The sequence below is a fragment of the Liolophura sinensis genome, chromosome 8 (assembly GCF_032854445.1).
Source record: "Liolophura sinensis isolate JHLJ2023 chromosome 8, CUHK_Ljap_v2, whole genome shotgun sequence".
Taxonomy (NCBI): Eukaryota; Metazoa; Mollusca; class Polyplacophora; order Chitonida; family Chitonidae; genus Liolophura; species Liolophura sinensis.
In genome coordinates this window covers 31121358-31147555 of record NC_088302.1, presented here as the reverse complement: position 1 = coordinate 31147555, position 26198 = coordinate 31121358, and the positions used below count along the sequence as shown (strand labels likewise).

At 39.9% G+C, this 26198-nt stretch overlaps 1 protein-coding gene across 2 annotated transcripts in view; it reads right to left on the bottom strand.

Annotated features, from left to right (window-relative positions):
• The window catches only part of LOC135474026 (neurobeachin-like), a 142102-nt gene that overhangs the window by 50300 nt on the left and 65604 nt on the right, over window positions 1–26198 (bottom strand). For both annotated transcript variants that reach the window (XM_064754008.1, XM_064754009.1), the window contains exons 30-37: window positions 24927–25130; window positions 23464–24231; window positions 22203–22329; window positions 21782–21890; window positions 19403–19569; window positions 18585–18706; window positions 17677–17820; window positions 17083–17219 (exon numbers count right to left, since the gene is read on the bottom strand). In XM_064754008.1, the coding sequence (XP_064610078.1) occupies window positions 17083–17219; window positions 17677–17820; window positions 18585–18706; window positions 19403–19569; window positions 21782–21890; window positions 22203–22329; window positions 23464–24231; window positions 24927–25130 (1778 nt within the window). The remainder of the gene's footprint in view (window positions 1–17082; window positions 17220–17676; window positions 17821–18584; window positions 18707–19402; window positions 19570–21781; window positions 21891–22202; window positions 22330–23463; window positions 24232–24926; window positions 25131–26198) is intronic.

Below are 26198 nucleotides of genomic sequence, written 5' to 3'. Positions count from 1 at the left end.
CATGATGGAATGCAATGCAGACATTTCTGATAAAATCGGACATTCTTGCGAAATCAGGCCAGTGGTTTGCGTGTCATGAAACGTGACATTTGTTGTTTATGAGACTATGACAAACAGAGTGCACATGACATATACATATCGTGTGCAACAGACACCGAAGACGGTTTCCGGAGGGGGGTACTACAGGAATCTGAGTGAGTGTCATGTATAGGTGAAGCGCTGCCCTCAGCCATGGCTTTGTTTAATGAATAATCCCAAGATTATCTATACTGAGGAAGGCACAGCCACTGCTGCGGGCTAAACACAGGCCAGAACACACAAAGCCCATTACCGTAATATCACAGTCATACCAATCATGGCCAGGATGTAAACTATCAAGAATGTTGCAAAGCATGGGGTTTGGCGGACAGGAAAGGGTACATAAATCAAACTGATTGACATGGTTAACTTAAAAATCTATAATTTGGGAGATGACAAAACACGTGATAACAGGATAGCAGTGCACTGCCATCATGACAAAGAGCTGGTTAAACTTCAAACTTTGTTAGTTGTGACAAAAAGCTACATACAACCACTGTTGGTGTTGGTGTTTTTCTTTTTTCAGATCATGAGGTGCATTTTTTGAAATGGACATGTTTTCAAACTTGAGATAGCGACTGAAAATTGTTCTAGCGACAATCGACTTGTAGAATGTTCACTTCAGGACTGACGACTGAATGTTCCGTAACACGTCTGGTAAACCGATACTTTTTTCTGGACTTTGGAGCATGTGGAACAAGAAAAAAAACACATAGGTCAAGAATGACACACCCAAACTAATGACCGATTCAAAATCCTACACACGGAAAAGTTTGATTGGCAAACGATACATTTTATAAGTATATCGAGGATCGAAATCATGAATACAATTCGTCACATACTTGATTTGGCTGTGCTCGGTCAGGTGTGAATACATTACAAATATACAGAACAAATTATGATCTATTGGGGCAATATAAATTCGTGGTGGCAAAACTTAAAACAGTAGCCAATTACACAAGATAAATGAAGAGACGATGACAGAGAATAATAGCCAAGTGGGAATACGGATGACAGAGCGAAGAAACACATACACCTATACAGACAGAAGTCACCAAAGCGTGAAATATTAATGGTCGACTAAGACAAAAATCTGCCTAAGCTTGGGACTTATCATGGGTATTAATCGCCTACTTAAATAAAGAGCCGTGCCTGGAAATTAAAACAGGTCGTCTTTGCCGGAGGCTGAGTTCACAATACTGCCGTGCGTTAACAATAACGGGTCGAGTCGGGCTGGCTGACGGGCGAGGCGACAGGTGAGACACCCCGCGTGAGGTAGACTTTCAACCAATGACAAATGAGACGTACATGCACTGCTGCTCCTGTCAAAATGCTACCCGTAAGCCCTCAGCCAGTGTATATCCCTTTCAAAAAGCGTGGATTTGCATAAAATGTCCCTCCGTTCAACAGAGGATCTGCAGGAACATATAACGGTTCCGGGACAGTTCTGAAACGATTGATGACAACGGCAGACGATGATGCATACTTTACATGAAGAGAAACCTCTCCTTGCTATGGCACACTTCTGACGATGAATATTTTACATGAAGAGAAATCTCCTTGCCATATCAAGCCATTTCGGTTCCTTCAAAGTTACAGACGACAACGAAATCAACATGAAGTCCACGGAAACAGAATGCAATAAGGGGGTTAATTTCTCGTAGGACAAAAACAAACCGGCACATAGTTAACCCAAAAAACCCTTTATGGTTTGAATGACATCTACTTCCTATTGCATTACTGATTTCGGGCGTCACAATTAAAGTGCAAAGCCAAGGCAATCAAAAAAGAGAGAGAAAAGAAAAAAGTAATATATATATATAAAGAGAGAACTTTCGGTGCGACATGTTTGTAAGACATAATAAGGTATATGGGCATTGAGTAAGTCTTGTGTATCCGGTCAAATACACGCTGTATATCTGTTAGCCGCCATGTTATTACGGCTGTTTCCTCGAGGCTGGATACAGCTGGCTGACCCAGCGATAGCATCTCTATAAGATGCACAACACGTACAATGTCGCTACGATTATTACCGGATAATCCGCAAAAGGCCCTTCAAGCAGGAAACGCCTGTTCTAATTTACACGTATAAAGATTACGGCAAAGCACAGAATGAAAAAAAAATCCTAAATATAAATGTATATGACTCTTTTGCAAGGCAAAGCTGTTCATTGTATCCTGAAATTTAATCACAAATGTGATGTATTTATGACGAAAAAAAGTGCAAAGACTGGGAAATACATACATTTGACATACTTTACATTTGACTATATATACAATCACAAACACACATAACTGCGTACACTTACAGCGCTTCAGCTCATGATGGCCTGAAGGCGGTGTTCAAGAGAAAGTCGAAACTCTGATTACTATGACACATTATACACTTATATATACACGTGTCTATCTATCCGCGCAGTACTTCTCATCCTTTCATGTACTGTCATATCTTATATGGATTCCAATGAGCCTTACAAAATGACTAGCTAAAGCACAAACCCCTCTCTGTGACAACACGCATCCTATTACACACCGTGAGGTGTGTGCATAGATGTAACTTCTTGGCTTATCATGCAGCGCTCGTCTTAGAGTGCACGTTATTAGCACGTTAAACGTACAGTGTAGGAAACAAGAGGGCGTTTCTGCTGCCGTTGGAAGTGTTTGCCTGACAGACCGGCTTATGAGAACACATTAACCCGGAATGGCGAAGCCCTCTGTACTTTCCCGCAAAATGATTCTTTGCTTTTAAGTAATTAATGTATAGGGCCTTAATCCGAATTTTCTCTTAAAAGGCGAGCACGAAAATTGGCGACAACATTATTAGATTTTCCAAACATATTTTTCATTACGATATAAATCTTTTGAGAAACGATAAACTCGACGGCTTTGTTCTTGTGCCTCAGTCAATGTAATTAAATTAAGAGTTGCGATAGACCTGGAGCCATTAGTTCTGTAATATGTCATTGGTCGGGCACGGAATGGCGCTTATCGCTGGTTGTCTCCGCCTGTGTCACTGGCAATTATGTCCGTATTAAACACACAGCCAGCAAGGCCGGCCGTCCAACAGCCAAACTGTACTCTGTTAAGTCAAAACAATCCCATCCGAACTCCAATGGGCTCCGTCTGCACAGCCACTATCACATGTTGTCTATTCGAAAATAAACTTAACATAACTTTGCACTCTCACTTCTTGACTCGTATAAATTATAACATTTATATACATACATATACAAGTTTGACTATCCGTATTATAAGCTAGCTTGGGTAACAGTAAAGAAGGATTTCCTTGGTTTATTAAGACAGCAAAAGCGGATGTGTCCAAGAGATACGGCAAATTAAACTAAAATTACCGCTGCACGTATGAAATATATTGTAAACTAACCTACACATCTGACAACCATTATATCGCTGCCAACAGCTGATGCCACAAAGGACCATCAAGCAATGTCCAAAGGTTTGGGGTTTCTTTATCGTGTGTGGTATGAATTACAACACGATGGTGTTGCCCTTGCATGCTGAAGGAGGAGAACGTGCAGCGTAATGCTAACACAAAAAGATGCAGATAATGAAAGAAACTGAGACATTATTGACAAGAGACGTCTACAGAAGGTCTTGGCTTATGGAAACCAAGAACACACTAGGGGATTGCATCTCCAAGGCCTGAATGAAACCAAGCTGTGGATGTGATACCCAAAGTGAGAACCAACGGGAATTCAACCAACACCAGACAAGGGTTAATTATAACCATACTTTGTCGCACGCACAAACAGTCAATTTATTCTTTATTTCAAAGCTGAAACAAAAAAAAGTCGACATTTTAGTTTCAAATCCGTACTCTTAACAATACTCATAAGGGCATATTTAATTATAAGATTTAGGGCAAAATAGTTCATTTCCAAACGAAACATAATTATGAAAAGTGAAGAAATGAAACGATGTTATTTATCACAAATAAAGTGAAACACATGAATCACCATGGACAGATATAAATGGAGAACAACGAGCGAGGCTTCTCCGACATCCACCTTCGTGGACTCAGATACGGGCGCAACTCTAATGACGACAGACACTAAAGATATCCACAGACATAAATGTGAAAAGGAAGGACGTTTATGATCCCGGGGTGAGCAGGAGCTCGTATTCTCCCACCAAAGCCATGGCAGCCGCCCACAAGCTCGCATCAAGACAAGGCAAGTCAAAAACACGACATACAAAACGTTCTGAAAGAACTGTTTGTATACGCACAATCCGGAGGGCAACCCTCTAGTATATCCTGCCAATTTGACAGGTTGTAAACGTAACAATTTGGTGCCACATCAAAGCCGCTGTGAAAATAAGGGGGCAATAGAAGATAGGATAATAGTGTAAGAAGTGTTAATGTTATCAATCCGTCCCATCTCGGAGCGTCGCGACAGTCTCATGCAGTCTCGGCAAGGGCACCCGGAGAAATCCTCAATATATCGTCGCGAGGGCGGGATAAAAGCTCTCGGTCGGGTGTCACATCGAATCCGCCTAGGGCCATGTCAACCGCTGTAAAAACCGCCACGTAATATCCGATCCGCCAAAGACAAGGGCGAGAATTATCCTCGCTCTACTGGCCCAGAACAAACTGTCGACCGAGGGGAGAGTTCCTGACCGGCGACCCCAGCATAAATTTCTATGGTCTTTTACACATCACGAAGACAGCGTGAAATTGTTTTAGGCCGAGCTACACCTGGGTCTCGCTCGTCATTGTAGATCAACTGAACACAAAGAGTACTAGAGGTAAAAACTAAATACTCAAAAAAAAGCTATAAAGTAATGTGAATCCTTGCAATTTTGCAGAGAGGTCAAATGTACAGTTATTTATATATTTATTTGATTGGTGTTTTACGCAGTACTCAAGAATATTTCACTTATACGACGGCGGCCAGCATTATGGTGGGAGGAAACCGGGTTATAGATATGACAGACTCGTTATGTTATTTTAACAAAATACTTTTGTTTTTATAACTGGGGCTTGGCGTTGTTCATAACATCTCATTTTTTACAGAAATATTACTTACATTATCACACAAAAGGCATAATATTAGGTAAAATATGCAAATTAGTCTACAGACTGTATTTCGGAAAATATATTGTCTGATGTTGTCATTACACTCAAAGATATTTTGCTAAAAATCTCATACATGTTGGAAAATATATCACTACACACACAGAATTACGTTACTTAATAGCATTACGGGGTGAGAAATAACGGAAAGCTGACACTCTACTGTATATAGGCCTAAACTGTGAGTTCCACCCCATTCCATGCCTCTTCCGAATGGAAAACAAATGGGTTTGATCCGCTCTTTGGACAGAAGTTACGGCCTTGTGGTCTATGGGTAAATTGCCCAGCCCTTCGTATTGCTCCCTTGTAACAGGGAAAGACGAGAGACACTGATAGCCGATATGCGGCTCGATTTACCTCTCCTAGAAACTAATAGATTTTACAATAATTGCGGGCCACACGAAAGGTCGGGGAAGAGGGGGCCGGGCTCGCGTCCCTCCCCTCAAATGAGAGCCGACAGACGACCAGATGCTGCAACGGCTCCAAGCCGGGGGAGGTATCCCCGGGAGGTTGAGTGGAATCGCTGCCGTTCTAGGCCCCATCAACGAAATGAGAAAACACCAGTATATCCCAAAAACCGCGGATCCATTTTTTTCCCAGTGACGAACATAAAATGCTCACGCGACCGCTTTTATATACCAGCTATAGGGGCATGCTCTGCTCAATATCCTCCTTCTACATGCAAAATGTAATTATACCACAGGCCTTACTACAAATGCCACCATGCATACATGCATGTGTACACTCTAATTCAACTCCTTAAGTTTGCCTCTACTCTCTTTAACAGTGCATTCGGTAGTCCCTGTCTGACATCTTGTTTTCAGAGGACATTTTGCTCACAAAAACCTATCCCGCCGGATAGGGATACTTGATGGGGGATGAAAAATCTTCAGAGAATAAAAATTGGTTTTAATAATCATATCATATTTTTTAAATTCATTTTTGAAATTATTACGAACGAGTACATGTAACATTCCTTTTTAACATTTAGGTGATGAGAGCATGCAGAAAAAACGCAAGCCGAAAGTGATTATTTCTTTCCTTTTAATTCTTACCGCTCTGCTTCTGTAAAAAAGAACTCTGGGCTACTTCAATTTACCGAAAAATAAATAAAAACAAAACACAGTAAGAAAATATAAAAAAAAAACAACAGACTACCCTTTGATTCCCGGTTCACCGATGAAGAGACCACCTGAGACTACAGGTATGTCAACTCATTACATGTTCAACTGTCGCAGGTAAACATCAAAGGACCCGAACAAAACCGCTAAGGTAAAGGGCCGTGGTTTAAGCATCAGTACTAATATCATCAAAGCCTGACTATTTATAGACGACGCGTGTGAGTGAAGTCAAATGTATAACGTTAAACACTTTGAAGAACGTGGGGGAAAAAATTTGCTATTTAAGTATAATAGGATTAAACAGCCACATGTCTGCATGTCCTATAATTTACATGTACAAACAATACAATACCGCTACATATACAATCAATAACGACTGACTTTTTATACGGAAACTATGTATCCGCGTCTGTGAATAAAATCAGCGAGGATGTCATTAATCCATTTTCCCTGTGCAGATGTATCCTGTATATTTGTTCCATAATCCCGAGTGCATGCACACCTCAATACAAATCTGCTTGCCTGAAAATGTCCCATAATCGTGCGTGCATGCACACCTCAATACAAATCTGCTTGCCTGAAAATGTCCCATAATCGTGCGTGCATGCACACCTCAATACAAATCTGCTTGCCTGAAAATGTCCCATAATCGTGCGTGCATGCACACCTCAATACAAATCTGCTGGCCTGAAAATGTCCCATAATCGTGCGTGCATGTACACCCTAATACAAATCTGCTAGTCTGCTAGTCTGAACTCTGGTGGATAATGAGCATACAGACAAAAAAAATATTCAGGCACATGTTTAATGAATGCAGTTGAACTGACATTGTTTTTGTATGTATATAATAAATAAATATGTGTTATTTGAATTAATACGAAAAAACAAACATCGGCAAAGCATCAATAACACAGTCTTTTACATTACATGTATGACGGTTCTTCATTCCTATCAAGATAATTAATAAATGCATATATAAAAGCTTTCCTTTCACTACAGGTCAGGCGAATGTGTATTTTTTCAAATCATCCTATAATACAAAAGTCTTAACACTGCCTGACAGGTGTATGAGCCTCAGATTTAACGGAACACCAGAGTCTAGAAGTTTGTTATTCCATATAACAATACCATCATGTGCGCAAATGCCACTGTATGCTTTTATGCTCGCCACAACAATAAATATTCCCACCATCCGACAGCTATGGAGATAATTTGTCAAGGTAACAAAAAAAAAATTCACGGGGAATTTTGTTAGTTGATTGATCGATTGGGTGCTAGAAGAAACTCGTTTTTTTGTGTTCGTTCCAATTATAACTATGTGTTACTCTACGATTCCGTTAATTTTATTGTTAACACAATTGTATTCCTGAATTAAAACAAATATACAGGGATGTAAGACTGAATCCACGTGATCGTATTTATGCATCCTCTTATAGAGGTTTGTCAGCCTGCACAGCGAAAAACGATGGTTTACTCAGGACATGTTCGTTTTATCCACCGATAAACCTGACGGCCGTGATATTATATAAGTGGAAAATTCTTGAGTACGTGTTGCGTATGATCAAAAATAAATATACACATACTATAAAAATTGGGAAGCTCTTATCAGATATCAAGCTGCGTTATAATCAGCCACTGCAAACGATGAAATTATTATCAAAATATTATCTAACAATAGATCAGTTCAGGTAAGGGCGTGCATGCCTATTAACCCTGTATCCATGGCAACTGTAAAACGTTATAAATAGACAAATATGCTTGCATGTGCATGTGATTCAAAACATGAGGTATCATGTGATTTTCGCTACAAGGATTAAATGGATCACAGACATCGATCATAAAGTAATTCCGTCGTGTCAGTGAGAAAACGGGAACATCTCTAACGTGTGAAGGTACATATTGCCTTCGCGCCTTTTCAAAGGTCAAGCGTCAGACGAAAAAAAGATCATGGCGCCGAAAGAGAAGATATACTTGTTCCATTTTCAAACCGGTTATTCTTTTTTAAATCTTCTATAAGCAATGAGATTAAACGATAACAAAGACTTCACTAGGCCTGAAGCAATTTAATCTGAAGTGTTGTTTTTCACCTGAAAGTGAGCACTTTCGGCCTCGGTCTGACCTGCACCTCTGTTTTCTCACAACTCAAAGGCCGATGTGATTTGATTTAGAGCTTTTCACCATTCTCTCGTTCACCCGTGGCTCATTAATATGCAAACCCCAAAGCACCCTCTCTCTACATTCACGTAACAACCTTTTTGCAAACCTACATACATATACATGAAATTCCACATTATTGTATTTCAACTGTCATATATATATATGCCTATATTGTGGGTTAATATTTTCTTATCATTTAGCAGTACAGTTGTATTACCCACGTTATTTCTTTTGAGTAGGTATATATAGCAGCTTCAAGAATAAATGAACCCAAGTATACATCAAAATACCAACAGCTCCAAAACCAACGTTGTTGTTGTTGTTTTTCATCCACACCTGTATATATATTTTATATCACCCGTCAGAGGTCTTTGAGATTTAACCCCAGTTACTACGATCAAATCTTCACCCATGCCGCAGTTTATTACGTTATCTGACTAGGTAAACGGTTACTACATTCATGCGTCGTCCGTCCTCGCGAATCATGGCGCATGCCCCCAGGGCCCATTGCGGGCTCTGATGAGGGCCCGTGTGTCGTGTATCATCCTTCAAAGCGAAGCAGACAATAACGTCAAAGTGAACTCCTCTGTAAGCAGCCACCACACAGGAATTGGCTTAACCATAAACGACGGGAGGTGTCCGACGACGTACTTAAACTTACACAAGATCTAGTAAACCCGATGGCGGCTCTGTGTGTGGCGCAATAACAGTGGATGAAGACCTCTCCACTTCAGTGAAGAGGCCAGAAAGAGTCTGCTGCCATCATGCCTTATTGTGAACTGCGATAGTTGTACAAGTATGGAATGAATATGCAGGTACACAAACAAAACGCAAAATAATAATAAAGACAAAATAATTAAAAAAATCACTTCATCAGTGCGCCCGGATTTACCAAATCCATACCAATGTTTAGTACACTGTATATATATCGAACTGAAGAAAAAATGATTTATTTTAAATATGCAGTCATTTATTTCCAAATGTAAACCATGCAAAACATAAATTTTCAAAGAAATAAACTAAATATACTCATAAATGAAAGCCCCTTTACAAATCTATTTAGAGAAGTAATGGGTAAAAAGCACTAATGCAAATGTAAAACTTCGATCAAGGTTACAAAATACATTCATATTCATCTAGAAATTAAAATAAAAACTGCTAAACCTGTTCATGGTTTATATATTTTTATATCATGTAAAATATATAACAAGTTATACTACTTGTGTATAAAGACTCTTACGTAAAAGAAATTATTTACAGTTATTGAATAAATATTGAGTATAATAATAAATACCGGTACAGATTATCTTTGCATACATTTTTAAAAGTATCACTTATTTATTCATTTATTTGTTTTAACACCCAAAAAATGCTTTAACTGCAACATGGTGATCAGTTTTATTGGGCGAGCAAACCATGCACGTATCACTATATAAGTGTATATCAATGCATATTTCTGTCCATGCTTCAATATTTCATTATGTCCCGTTGATCATTGAGTATCTTGTCATGTTGTGACAAATTTCCTCTTCCAAATTCCAAAGTTTAATAATAAGCATATATATTCATGCACATGCCTGCTATCGACAGAGAATGCAGAGCTTAAAACCTCCGCGGGCTAATGCATGACTTACAGAAAAAAAAGCTCATCTATGCTTAAAAATATACGACAGAGAATACACATAACGAATTCTTGCCTTTTATTAACAATTCATCGACGCGTTAAAAATGATGAGCATTTCCTGTAGCGAGAACAGTTGCGCTCGGCGGATTTACAAATGTATTTATTCCGCAGCTCTTTGATTATACATGCTCTCCGCGAGCTACAGAGAAGAACAAGACAAACGGCCAGGCCCAAACATAAATTCACATTTCAGCATAATTCTGAAGGTTTCTCATAACGGTACAACAATCACAAACATTCGATTTTTTGTACAATCGAGTTAGTGGGGGATATACAACTCATGCCTGGGCCTCCCTGAGCGGGGTTAGTTATATTGCTTCAAAAGACGTCTATTTAGCTGGAAATCAAATTTTATCCAGGCTTTTGGACAGAGGTTTTGGCAAAGCAGGCCATATCCATGAGTCCTGATGGGACTAATTGGCGAGTTCATCGTGCCGCAGATATATGATTATGATTCATATTTGTCTCGGTTGACTGCACAACTGTGATGAAGACTGTCGAGGCTGATGGCGAATCCGTCTAATGCCAACACCACTTATCTAATTATTCGCCGCACAAAAATAATCAAAACGCTACAACGGTTTTTTTTTTTTTTGCTCTTAATTTTGTCTGTGCAGCAGACCGTGGGAGGACGAACAATTCTTGGTGCCAGCAGTGTTCAAAAACAAGTTTGGCGGGCTGTGGGCAGAGCTTAGAGTGAGGACAATAATGTTAGAAAGCATACAGAGAAAGCCTCCACGAATCTGATTAAGCAGTTGTTGGGGTCTGTTAGCTTTGGGGGCCCACCAGTCTCTCTCACAAGTCAAGCACACCATTAATGTTTCCGGGGAGCCCATACTTCAGCCTTTTAAATCTCCATTGAGCGACAAATTAAGATGAGCATAACAAAAAGTAATTGTTGTAATGGATTAGCTATCTTTTCTCGAGGGTACAGGGTGCTTCAGAAATAATTGTCCACCATGCAGAGGCCCAAAATGCCTTAGAGTCGCCTGTAACAGCCAGCAGCGCGTGGCCACTGATCAGGCCTTGGGGCGCAGAACTTGGTTTACTGTTTAATCTGTGCGCTGAATAGTGTTACGTTAAGCATACTCTGAGAAGAGATGGGACATGAAAAGGCATGTGACTTGAAAAGACACCTGTCCATCTTATATCATAAACATTCTAACGTAAACCTTTCCGTTAACGTCCTTGGAATCATCAGCCGTACAGAACTCAATTTACAGCGACGTCTATGCGCTGAAAACCACCAATTTTACAATTTTACAGCCTCTACGCACAACAAGGCTATCTTCATACCTTACCCGCTGGATTAAAACGGATTTTCCACAGAATAAGCTATAGCTAATGTGGTTTCGAGTAGTATATATAGATCTTTCTCTATTTCTTCAAATTTATATATATATATATATATATATATATATATATATATAGTGACAGATTGCATGCACTGAAGTGGAATTCAAAGGGACATAACCGCAGTGCCTTACAGCATGGTTACACAAGTTGAGGAATAGATTAACAAGATGAAGAACCGTCGGGTGTTCCGGACACTGAGAACAAGTTACCCGTAACTCTGTCAACACTGGCATGATTTTTTTGACTAAACGGAACGGCTTTATGATGACTTCCCCAGCTCTGTGTATATTTTCTAACAGCTAATTCCTCTGATCCATTTCGTATAGTTCAAAGACCACACATCTCTGGTTGCATACTTGAACGTCTACTATTTATATGTATATCCTAGATTGCATACATTGCACTTCGCAAAACAGCTTTCGAGCATTTCGCTAACCAACAAAACAACCAAAATTCAAAACTACAACCCCATATCCATGTTTCAGATAAGTTAGAGCTGTGTTGCTATACATGCATATCCAATTTACCGTGCACCTACACAAGAGGCGAGCAGTACATTGATGACGACGAAAACCTTTTAACACTTCGCTACGCGGCAATCCAGTGAACCATCAAGCCCAGATTTTCAAAAAGTGAACTTATGGTGAAACCTTACTCCGCTGAACAGACACCCTAGGATAATGTGTACTCGTCTTTGGCCATGCAGTTTTCAACAGTCGTTTTTGATAACCAGAGCGTGATTCGACCGCGGTTAATAGTATACGCAGCCAGTGTTGAAAGACGCCAGTGTCTAATCGCCCAAATGTTGGCGTTCCATCGCCAAATATTATGCATATAGGACGTAACTGCTTCTTCCAGAACCATTTAGTGTGTGCCCAACGAACAAAGATTAAGAAATACAAAAACTATAATGTATGCGTATACAGCATTTCATTACTTCAGCATTTGCATCATCAACATAACCATAGGAATACATTTCACCTTAAATGGCACAGTCATTCACTGACTCAATATACATAAATAAGGAAGAACAAATCAGGTCTTCTTCCAATTCCAATTTTGACAGATTTAACGTGGAAATCAAACTATTTTAACCCAAAATACACGCGAAAAACACCTAATCACGCATCCGTATAACTCTTCGTCTTACATATAAACACGTCAGGATTTTCTTGAATTGGCGGTTAAGGACAACTACCCCTGTATTACACATATACCAATCAAGTGATTAAGAGACTATTGCACAAAGCGTTTATTATAATCAGTCTTCATATCAAGTTCAAACCATTGCCTTTGTAGAACGTCCGTACTGAGAGGAAGAGGAAGAGGGGTGTGAAAATTTGGGTCAACAATACAACCATAAATTCGAAGATTTCTGATAAAATTGGCGTAGCTTTCGCCCAAAACCAAATAAAAGTGACACAAACTGGAAGGAACTTAACAAAAACAGAAGAGACAAGGTTGAATATTGTTGGCCTCGTTTGATGTACTCGACCGCGTCTGTCCGGATTAGGAATGACAAGGCCCAGATTTCCATTACGACAGTCTGCGATTCCTTCATTAACATTCTTGTGGAGGATTATTACCCGAGAAAAGACCTACGTACTGGCCGAGAATATCATTGTGGGCTTAGAAAAACCGCCATGACGACTGACACACACAGGCTTGGAAGACTACTCTCCAAAAATGCCGAGTACATAATCAGCGTGCGTATACCATAAATAACCCTTTTATATGTGGAATGGGGCGATGTAGAGAACAGAGCAGAAGCACGAGGAGGGCTGGAATTAGAGAGGCGGGTAGACAGCCCCTGCAATTTGGCAGAATCTACGATCTTGGTGACAGTCTGAGTGACAAAAGGCGGTCTTGAGTCTCCAGCTTGCTACTCCGGAGCTCACAAACGATACCTGATCCCCTTTCCACGGACCCTTATCTCTCCTTCAGAGATTGCACGGCACCCACCACGTCTGCATGCCCGAATGCTTCAAGCAATTCACGTTCTTTGCTTGTTCTTTTTTTCTAACGGCCGACGCTTGTCTGTTTCGGTTTCAGTCAGCAGTGGCACGGCCCAGTGATGACAGAGCTTGGCGCGGAGAGAAAACAAACCAGCGAATGAATTTGACGGCCAGATGACGGACTTTCTTATATAGCAGACAAGAAGGACGGCCACGGTCAGTCTCATGGACACAAATACCGTTATAGTTGTATTCAACCACGTCTCTGGGGCGCAAATGTTTTCCTGATCTAAAGCGGAGTATTACAGATGTTCGTGTCAAGAACTTCAGCAAATCTCCTGCTTTGTCAAAACACAACAGGACCTGTATGACTATTGCCACAAACCTTTTCTTATATTACGTTCCGAAAATATAAATGCGTATGATCCATAACAATTTTTACCAGTTTAGATGCATATCTATTTATCGAAAAATAAATATAAAATGTTAAATATATGAAAAGCAGGAAAAATTGCGATGTAGACAGATGACTGTTATCTCAAGACATGCAGCCGTAAACTCCATACTGCTAATTAACCTAATTAGTCTCTGTCCAAAGCTTATTTAAAATATACCACAAATTCATAGTCTCAATCACACCTGGTCAATCAACGGTCTGATCACACCTGGTCAATCAACGGTCTGATCACATCAGGCGAGATCATTCACATGTCATATTACGTGAGGATCGGCCAATCACATGTCACATTATTGTCAGGGCGATGTATACTAGCTGTTACTCAAGCGTCGAATATGTTATCTCTTTTTGTGGTGCATGTATTTCCACTCTACCAATCAAACTGGGTGTACAATAGCCTGAGCTGGCGCAACTACAATCATCTTGTAAAATAATCCTTTCGTTCACACCCCTTTTCTGCACTGTGAACGGAAACTAGGGTGTTGAAAATTGGCTTCGCCCACACCTAATTACATAACCTAATAACTGTCGGGTTTTTTTTTTTTTTGCCGCTTATTTTAACGTTGTATCAGCTCTTTCATTGTAAGAAGCGATGCTATGTATACAGATCTGCACAAGAACGCAACCGAAGTCGTGGGGCATACCTCCGCTGACAAGAGAATGTCCACAGATATGTTAGACGGTAGATTGGATGTCGGAAGAAACTTCTCCAAGCTGCCTTGTCGGAGGCAGAATCGGAGGCCATCTTCCGTGAACGTAATGAGCCATTTCGACTCAGTATGTTCTCAGAGAGTAGATACAATGTGTTAACGTTATACGCCATTACACTTCATTCATTTCACACGTCGTGTCTCATCAGATACTAGGAGTAAAAAGTTATGGTGGAAATATTAGGAGATCTATGAGATATTTGCCAGGGTAAAGGGGTGGTCCTCTAGAAAAGGACAAAAGCCTCCGGGGGTTGGCACTGTTCTAAACAAGAGTCCCCCAGACAGACTTACAACACGATGGATGTGGGGTCAGCGCTCTCTAGTTCTATCTTAATTTTTCTTTGACAGAACGATAGAGAAATGATCTTCACGTCGGCGTTTTTTCGCCTCTCTATTGGGGTAATAGGGCGACTCCCAGCTGGTTTTGATAACATACCTTCCTTTATCTACAGTCCTGGAACAGACGATACATCAACGCTGGTTTCTACGGAAGCCAAGTTAAAACACAATCCTTGATGTAAGTAAAACAGATTGAAACAGAGCAGGACAAAAATCAATGATCGGTCTTGAAAATGAACCTCCAAATGACTTAATCTTGCTTTCTCGTGAATGCTGAGAAAACAGCTTCCATCCATAGCAAGCAAATAGCTTCTCCCAAATGGCATGCTAAACCCAATATTGTGCTTGTCTTGACTTCCTCTGTCTACTAAACCATCACATGACACGCCAACCACAAGCACATTAAGAGTATAAAAATTTCCTTTCAGCTTTGCTTCCCTACGTCTGCATTTGTACCAGATCCGTCAGCAAGAGTATGATTGCAGAGAACTTGACCCGAACATCCCACCATACATTTTTTCTTAGCAGACATTCTATACATTATGCTATAAAATCCACAAGTAAAACACTGCGGGTTAACGACAGGAAAGCCATATTTCCTCCGACAAACGAAGGTAACCAGTCTAAGTGAGACAAATGTAAGCCGATAAGCTTTCTGAAAGACAAGCTGTAAAACACACCGATAATCTACCGGGCGTCAAATAAGGTTTATGGTCATTGAAGTAGTCTCCCCTGATATCCATCGTCCCAGTCATCGACCGATTTATTCTTGCTTGCTTATACGTTCAAAATGGTATAACAGAGTAAAACATGGCAATAATCTTTATTTTACTGGGCATAGAAAAAACGTATCCAATCGACAAACATCTGATCTTGTAATCCATTGTTAGCTGACAAGGCTACAACGGCTGTACCGTAGAACTCGACTGATTGCTTTACTTATGAAGATAATGGCAAAACGTACTGTCAATGCTTTCTCCAACACTATACTGCAAATTACTGGAGTAAAAGCCTATTTAAATGCAGAGCTCTTCAAATAACAACAAAAGCCAAACACCAGAGTGTGGTACTCTCTTTTATTTTAGTTAAATCACAATTCACTTACCTGTTTTGCATGGTTTCCCTCCCACATTTTCAGTTTAAATGCAGGCTGAATGTGGTTTTAAACTAATCATTCCTGTTTGTTTGCTAACAATTTAAATGTCATTGATTTAACTGACGGAATATCACTTCTCCCACCATTTTCGATCATAGTATGTCTATGTCTCCATGTAGCAGTACTGACCAAGTGCTACATATTTGTGATGCTGTCTCACTGGGAAATCAGACCAAAGACACCAGACATGACACCCAGATCAGACATAGTACAATGATACAGGGCCATCCGATAGTGGGCCAATCTACTCATGCTGAGAACCAAATGAGGAAGCGCTGAAAAGTGCCCAATGTGAACGTTTCAGGTATGTCAAAAATGGTTTACAAAGAGGACACAACAGGCAAAAGACAGTTTCATGTTGATATGTTTGGAGTTTCATCTTAATGTCACCTTGTCCTATATTCTCCAACAGAGGGACACCAAACTGCACCATGTTTGTGGGCTCTTCACTCATGCCTCAGTACGGGTGATCAGCAAATAACCAGAAACCATTCAGACCGACCCTGAATCATAACATTCAGTTACAGTTTTGCATTCCACCGCACTAATTTCCTATACACCTCATTGGAACTTTTAGGCTCAAAAGTCAGGTGTGAGTTCAAGTCCAGCTTATGCTGACTTCCTCTCTGGCTGTATGCGGGAAGGTCTGCCAGCAACCTGCGAATGGTTGCGGGTTTCCACCGGACACTGCCCGGTTTCCTCCCACCATAATGTTGGCCGCGGTCGTTATGTGAAATATTCTTGAGTATGGCGTAAAACACTAATCAAATAAATAAATAAATCAAAAATCAGGTAAAATTAATTTACTTTCCGAAACCAGCCGTTATGAAAACTCACATGAGATTGTAATAAACCATCTGTACTGTCCCCTGTGTCATGCATACAAAGGTCTGTCCAACCTTGGTGTATCCCTGAAATGTAACACATATCTGACTACACTGGAATGTGCAAAGAACAAAACTAAAACATAAACTTACAGCAGGGTCCATCTTCTGGTTTTGGCTATCTTCCTCATCCATTTCAAAGTACAGTTCAGATTTTGTGATTGACATGGTTCCAGCCACTGCCAGCCCTGGTACAATAAGTTTGCAGGAAGTGGACATTGCCACAGGCCCTGAGGGAAAAGACAGGAAAGCATTAGATTTATTTATTTATTTGATTGGTGTTTTACTCCGTACTCAAGAATATTTGACTTATATCACGGCGGCCGGCACTGAAAGCATTAGATGCACTGAATGATACTGAATTGAATTCTGACTTGAGCCTGCAATTGCTTTATAATTTGAGATCTCAGACGCCTTGGGCCACATTCACACAACTTTGCAAATCAATTTTTCATAACTTTCCAGGTAAAGCATGTCTGTTTATAGTTCTATAACCTAGACAACGCCTGAAAATGAAAGTTAGAAAGTTCACAAACTTTTTAAGTGAGATTCTTGTAATTTTTTGTATATGGCATTATCTACTTTGTAGCATGATAAGGTGCAGTGGTTTACAAAGAAAGCTACAAGAAATGGGATAGGAAGTTTTGTGAAAGTGGTCCCAGGTGCATTTGTGTTGATAGTGCTTACCTGCAAACTCGGGCTCCAGGTCCCTCTCATCCATCAGCAGCTCCTCGTCTGTGTAGTCCGTTGCTTGCTGCTGCGTTCGCTTGCTGGAGGCCAGATGTGCATGCAGGGCATCACGTGCCTTGTTTATGGCATCTTCTGTGGCACCTGTTTTTATAAACGTGTCATTATTTATTAAAAACAATAATTCTGGAGAAATACAGCCATCTTGATTAACATTTTTTAAATTCAAGTTATTCTTAGCCTTTGCTTGTTTGTGTACGTGTTTGTTTGCTTGAGGGACTTTTATGTTTCTTATTACCAGAGTGTCTCCTAGTAGAAAACAGATTATACTGCAAATATGATGCTGCATCACTGGCATGCCATGCTGAAGACACCTCACCCAGTTACAACATAAAGACAATTCCCTGACCAGCTGACTTATCCCAATAACACTGAGCCCAAGGCAGAGAAATATCGAGATTTGACCCGACATTGGATCCCGTGCACACACGGCTAGTATCATTCATATCTCTTGCACATTACACTAAAGCCCAGACTAAAACGAAACTGATTCCAGGGAAGATTTCCATTAAGCACATCTTTTCAACCACAACATGTATTTTCTGTGACTGTGATGAGCGAGACGTAATTTGCATACACATGTACATAACTACATCAACACTTCAACAAACACACATTTTTATGTTGTTGTGTATATTACTTACCACCAATTAAATTCTCTCATTATCACTGGGGCTACACTTAATCACCTATCATTTCATGGAAGTTTTCACCTTATAATCGCCCTCCTCTGCTACCAATCACTAGTGATCACATAAAATTTCCCATGATTTTTCACCAACTTAGTTCAGATTGATCAGTTATTATCAATTATAGGTGATTTACTCTTATGTATGCCAAAAACTGACCATGTTCCAGAGCTGCCTTGAGGGTAGCCTCCGGGTGTGCGGAGCCCAGAGGGTTTTTAATCAGCCGTCGTCTCCTCCTGGAATCATCCTCCCATGTGTCCAGCTTCCAGTAAGACAGTTTGCTAAAAACATAAATGTCAAATTTAGTTTGTATATACATGTATACATGCAAGACTGATCTATATTACCATTAAGATGATCAACTAAAACAATTTAGTCAAAGCACTGAGAGAAAAGATCATTCAACCTGCAACCTGGGATATTTAACACATGGCGAGCACTCTTCGTCACACACTTAGAAGCAAAACATTTTTCATAGCAGATTTAAAAAAAAAAAACACCACACCTGTTACCAATATTTTATGATTTTCTTTTGATTTACTCATGTACACTTGATTATTGGTTAACGCCATTCTCAGGAATTTTACACTTCTAAGATGGCAGTAAATTTTAAGGGTGGAGCAAACAGGAGTGCCCAGTATAAACCACTAGCCTTTGGTAAATTACTGACTATCTTTCCCACATCTCATGTACAAATACATACCCCATATTGGTGGTCTAAGTGGTCTTTGACAAATACAAGATTGTGAACATGGCCGCATGAGCATCATATACCACTTATTCTCAAGTTGTCTCAAGTACTGAGAGCAGGAGGATCTACAAATTCCGTTTGCAAGCCCTGGGTTTGAACCCACGCCTCGTGTGTCTTAGTGACAGAAAGACAAGTGCCTCTAACCCTAGGCCATGGTCTGCTTCCCCCCATATTTTGGGTCAAAATTATTCCAAAAAAGCAAACGTTTAACTTAAGGTTGGCTTACTTGTTAACAGGTTCGCCCCAGGCACCATGCTTATTTGTGAGGATGTTTAGTATCTTCTCCTTCGTTTTGGCTGCTATTGCGTGGTCCCTCCTCTTTGCTGAGGTAATCAGGTGATTGACAAGTTTCTCCTCGTCTTTGCGTTCCACCATAGACTCAGCTGACAACGTCTGTTTATGAAAGATTAACAACTGTTTTTGGAGAACTTGTAATAAAATATATTTCCATTTATTATTATTTTCATGTAATCCAATTTTATTTTTAACTGATCTCCGGCTGTACATGAGAAGGCCTGCCAGCAGCCTGCGGATGGTTGTGGGTTTCCCCCAGGCTCTGCCCAGTTTTCACCCACCATAGTGCTGTATAAGTGAAATATTCTTGAGTACGGCATAAAACACCAAACAAATAAATAAATAAATATTTTTAACTGATATACACAGTACATGTATCAGTGTGGACTCAAAACCTTCATTTATACTGCATTAATTGATAGTGTTTCCTTGTACTGGAGAGCCATGGCAAACACACTACTGTCCTCATACAGAGGCTGCGGCCTTCTGTCTACTGCCTCAGCTGAAACGAGCTCACAAATCTGATACATCTGGCTAATGAACATAATCCAGAGTGACCAATGAAAACTACATTGCCAACATAATCCCTAACATGATGTTGTTGTAAAGTTACTGCCACTGAACAAATGGGAAAGAGGAATAAAGGCCAAATTTTACTGAATTCATTCACAGAGATCATGCTTTAAGTATGGAGACTACATATGGTTTACTTGTGGGCAATTGGTGATGCCAGATAATGCTGAAGTAGGTGTTACTTCTACACCGTGTCTCTGTGTCAGTGAATACTAACGAGGATACAACTCCATTTTCGGCCAATGTACAGAGCACTCATCGGCTAACATGGATTAACTTTTCACTTGTAACAGAAAACCTAGGTCCAGGTTGACAAAGCACTCCATTTTCAACCAATGTACAGAGCACTCATCGGCTAACATGGATTAACTTTTCACCTGTATCAGAAAACCTAGGTCCAGGTTGACAAAGCACTCCATTTTCGGCCAATGTACAGAGCACACATCGGCTAACATGGATTAACTTTTCACCTGTATCAGAAAACTTAGGTCCAGGTTGACAAAGCACTCCATTTTCGACCCATGTAAAGAGCACTCATCGGCTAACATGGATTAACTTTTCACCTGTATCAGGAAACCTAGGCCCAGGTTGACAAAGCACTCCATTTTCGACCAATGTAAAGAGCACTCATCGGCTAACATGGATTAACTTTTCACTTGTATCAGAAAACCTAGGCCCAGGTTGACAAAGCACTCCATTTTCAACCAATGTACAGAGCACTCATCGGCTAACATGGATTAACTTTTCACTTGTATCAGAAAACCTAGGCCCAGGTTGACTAAGCACTCCATTTTCGGCCCATGTAAAGAGCACTCATCGGCTAACATGGATTAACTTTTCACTTGTATCAGAAAACTTAGGTCCAGGTTGACAAAGCACTCCATTTTCAACCAATGTACAGAGCACTCATCGGCTAACATGGATTAACTTTTCACCTGTATCAGAAAACCTAGGTCCAGGTTGACAAAGCACTCCATTTTCGACCAATGTACAGAGCACTCATCGGCTAACATGGATTAACTTTTCACCTGTATCAGAAAACTTAGGTCCAGGTTGACAAAGCACTCCATTTTCAACCAATGTACAGAGCACTCATCGGCTAACATGGATTAACTTTTCACTTGTATCAGAAAACCTAGGCCCAGGTTGACAAAGCACTCCACTTTCAACCAATGTACAGAGCACTCATCGGCTAACATGGATTAACTTTTCACTTGTATCAGAAAACCTAGGTCCAGGTTGACAAAGCACTCCATTTTCAACCAATGTACAGAGCACTCATCGGCTAACATGGATTAACTTTTCACTTGTATCAGAAAACCTAGGTCCAGGTTGACAAAGCACTCCATTTTCAACCAATGTATAGAACACTCATCGGCTAACATGGATTAACTTTTCACCTGTATCAGAAAACCTGGGCCCAGGTTGACAAAGCGGCGCACAATATTTTTTTTATCATACATTTGTCGTCAGATATTTTATACCTCACCGTTACAGTACCACCATCCTATACGTGTGATTATGGCACATTTACAACATCTTTGTGAAACTGGGCCTCCGTGTTTCACAACACAACATGAAGAGAATACCAACACACCAGATATGACACTTAACTCAGTCAAAGCTGTACTGACACCAAATAATGGATACTTCAGCTTCCCTCCCCCCACCCCCCACCCACCTCCGAGTCTCTATTGCACAGTGAAAGACACCACAATGAACCTGTTTGAACTCTTACCTCAAACTCTGCATGTTTCTGTACATCCTCAGCCCGCATGCGGTTCAGTATAAACTCTGCCTCATTTGCCACACGCACGATGTGATCTCTTGTGGCATGTGCTAATAATCTGCAGCATAAAACCAAAGTAGCAAATTAGAAATACATTTTTCTATGAAGAGCTATACCACATGTATTTGTAATCAAGAGAATTGCAGTAATGTTCATAATTTACTCATAAGTTGATTCATAAAAATCAACATTTCCCAATTTAATCTAAGGTAAGAGGTCATTACTAAAAAAAGACATCAATTTAGTTAGTACTCTTTCATTATAGATGTAATTTACAACACACAAAATATTTTTTTAAAAATATTTAAATCAGGTAACTGCCCTTGAAACTGGGCATTAAAACATTTTAATCAGCCTTAATCAGACTTACCTCCCCTCATTCACTAGCTCTATAAATGCCAAGCCAGCGTACTTCTGAAGGGAGTTCTGCCATTCCTGAGAGCACAGTAACATGACTAACTCTACGACAGAGGTGCTCTGCTTCAGTGTCACCAAACCTGGGATAAAAGAAAGACGAGACAAATTACACCTGCTTTCTATGGACGAAGCAAAGTTGTATCGATGTCGCGAATGCAGGTACACAACACATGTACTGCACAAGCAGGTAGTGAAGCAACCGATACACGCAGATTTCTCTTTCTCTTTGTCATATTGTGGCATCACGCATGTCAAGAATTGTTAACTTACTTACAATACATTCAGTACCAATTTCAATAGATGAGAAAGTGGAAAGTGAATTCTTCCTTTTCACTGTTTTTCATTCCTTTTGTTTTGTTTTGTTTTTTCTGGTTTTTTCTTTTGGTTTTTTTCTTTTGGTTTTTTTTTTTTTTTGGCAAAAATAATATGCAATCTTCAATTTACATCATTAGAGTGACATCTCACTGCAAAATGACATGTCTGCATTATAGCACAGTAGGGCTCCTCGCCTATATTTTAACATGGTAGCATTCGTGTCTGGAATGACCTACCAGTAGAATATCAATATTGGGAACCCAAACACACCCAAAAACATAATTTACAAGATTAATATAATCCTGTTTAATTATTATATTCTATATACCATCCCATGTGAAAATTGGCCCTACTATGCCGTAAACCAAGGATGTTACGTCAGAAAGGGACATAACTCTGTTGTAGCAACATCACATCTCTAAACCTATCTACAATGTACCCTGTAACCCAGGCCACGTGGGTTATGTGAGCGTCAGTTGTAAATTAGTGGTATCACTAATAATTGATCACAATGATAATTAGTATAATGTACAATAAATGCCCAGTGGTTTATCCAGGACTAACTGAAAAAAAAGAAAAAGGCACATTCTAATACCTTTTGCAGCCTTTTTTCCATACTATGTACCAACCCTACCAATGTGTTTACCCTACCACTGTGTTTACTCTACCAATGTGTTTATCCAACCAATGAGTTTACCCTACCGATGTGTTTACCCTACCAATGAGTTTACCCTACCAATGTGTTTACCCTACCAATGTGTTTACCCTACCAATGTGTTTACCCTACTGATGTGTTTACCCTACCAATGAGTTTACCCTATCGATGTGTTTACCCTACCAATGTGTTTACCCTACCAATTAGTTTACCATAATGTACCCAGCCCCTATTATGTACTCACCTCCTATAAGAAGTTCTTGACCGTGAGATCCTATAAGAGTTTTAGAGAGAAATGGAGCGAAGTCCACAAAGATTTCTCTCAGCAGTGGGGACACAGAGCCTAGGGCTCTCTCTAGTCGCTCCGTTAGTGACCCACCCTCATTGGGCAGGGGTAGGTTCTCCACAGGCCCGGGGATGTGACCCCTCAGGTCAAGCTTCTCTGGTTTGTGGGAGGTGGTGCCCTGTTCTCCGGGCTTCTCGCTGATTGCTATGGAGGCGATGGCTGGCTGCTGAGGGTGATCAGAAGGTTCTTGGTGGGTTTCCCGTGAGGCGCTGTTATTCTGGGAGACGTTCTCCACTGGATTGGCCACATACTCTGTCGGCAAAGAAACCTGTACCTGTTCAGCACTAGCAACATCTGTGACCTCATTCTGCGTTGCTTCCTGGCTCTCTTTTACCACAGCAGATTCCACTGACTGTGTTGTTGTTGTTGTATCTTCACTGTTTACCTCTGCCTGAAAGCTATCCTCTGGTTTATTTGACTCCTCAGAAACTGCTGTGTCCTCCTCCTTTTCAACCTTCTCACTTTCAGTTTCAGTCTCCTTTTCCAGGTCTTCTACCTTATCCTCAGCTTCCAACGGGTTTTCAGCATCTTTTGCTTCTTCTCTTGAATTGTTTTTCTCCTCAACCCCTTCACCTTCCTCTGTCTCATTCTTTTCCTCATCTTTCTCTTCCTTATTCACAGATTCATCATTCTCAACTTTATTTCCATCCACAGCACCTTCAGTTTCTAAAAATAAACAGTACAATAACATTTTTGTACTGTGGTAATGTTTTTAACAAATTGTATCAGATATGTAAAAATAAGATGCAATTTGAAAACAAAAATCACTGAATAAGACTTGGTACCTAAATGTAAGAGTTCAATTTTAGGAGATAAATGAATACCAAACTGCAGCTCATTATACCAGTACTTAATTTTACCTTAAAAAGGATTCCAATGCAAAAAATAGACATGAAGTGAGGAATTTCATAATTTGCTAAAGCACACATAAGCAGCACACCAACAATGCAACGCTGCAAATCATAATATCGTGATTCGCATGAGTGCAAACCCTCAGCTCAATATATGCAGATTTTTGGGATGCCACCCTGATCATTTAGCTTAACATTAATTCCTGTACAAAAGAGGCTAAGTGGTGAATTTCGTAATATATGATAATTAATATACACACAGAGCATTAACGATGGAACATCCCTCTCATGTTATAATGCTCGCACCTGTACACAAAACCAAAGCTCAACACATGCAGTACACCTTAGTATATCACCCTTAACATTTACCTTAACACTGCGTCTTAGCTGTTACTACACGCCTTTGCAGACACCTTTGAAGATCAGATAACATTTCTCAAATACGCCAAACGATTTGTTGCAGATTCAGGGTACCAAAAACACATTAAGAAGTGCCCTCCACAAGCTTACCTGCTGAGGTGCCTTTGTGAACTTCCACCTCCACCTGGACGTCTAGCTCTGCCTCCTCCTCACAGCTGCTGTTGAGCTGAGCGGATGTCTCATTCTCATGATTTGTCTCGTTGCTCGCCACCTGGGCTTCCTCTACATCATCACCTTCACCGTTCACTTCTCCGTTCTGGTACATGGGCTGCTCCACTGCCTCCTTCCCAGCATCTGTGTAACATTCACATAGTGCAAAATGTAAGTCACACTGAGCTTGTAAGGCCATCATTTCTACAAAACGACCTACTCTTTAAATTTTAGTTCAGATTTGAATCAAGTTTCTATTTTTTTTATTTTTTTTTTTTACTCAATGCTAATTTTTTTTTTTTGGAAATCTTTGTGTTTTTCATTAACCAGAAAAAACCCAAAAAAATCCTCCGTTGAATTACCCTATTTTTTTTTTTGCCCTATTGCATCGGGTTATGCTCAAACAAAGAATTTTCAAGGCTGGCCCTGCACAATGGAAAACATTGTTTAATTCAATGCATTTTCAAATCTCACAAGCTCAATGAAGTACCATAAAACTAAATAAACTATCTAATGCATGAGATCTGAATTGGTTGCTGGGATGATCAGAAACAAATATCCATGTTCTTTCACATTTACAGCAAATACAATAAACAGTTTGTACCAGGCAATTTGCAAACAGAGTAACAACATAGCCACATCAATGTATATACAAAATCAGTTTCATGAAATTTTTCACTACGGCAAATAATAAATATAGCTTTGTGCTGAATATAAAGAATAACAGAATAAAATGAAGGTGTGCTTGAAGTTTAACAAGTCTGAATAAGGTGACACACTTCGAAAAGTTAGCACAGAATGAGCACATAGTGAATCAGTGACTGAATTAATTTTAATAACAATCTTATTATTAAGATAAAAATGTAGTTATACTTGTTCCAAGAATAATAAATCGTTTGCAAAGTGTGAAACATTCCCATCATACTGAGTTTCAACTACCTGAACTTGACCTCGAACTTCTGTACCTGATACGGAGTTTGAGATTGCTATCATTATCGAGAAATAGCAATGAAATTTTATCCAAAACCCAAAGGTCTTCAATTAAAAGTCCCTAAACACAGCCAAATAGACAATGGCTTGGACAATGGTTTTAATACCACTAAAACATACATGTAGGTCAGATAAATCAAAAAACAATGTCTGTTAACTAAACATACAGGTAGGTCAGATAAATCAAAAAACAATGCCTGTTCAAGTAGAAAATCTTTTTAA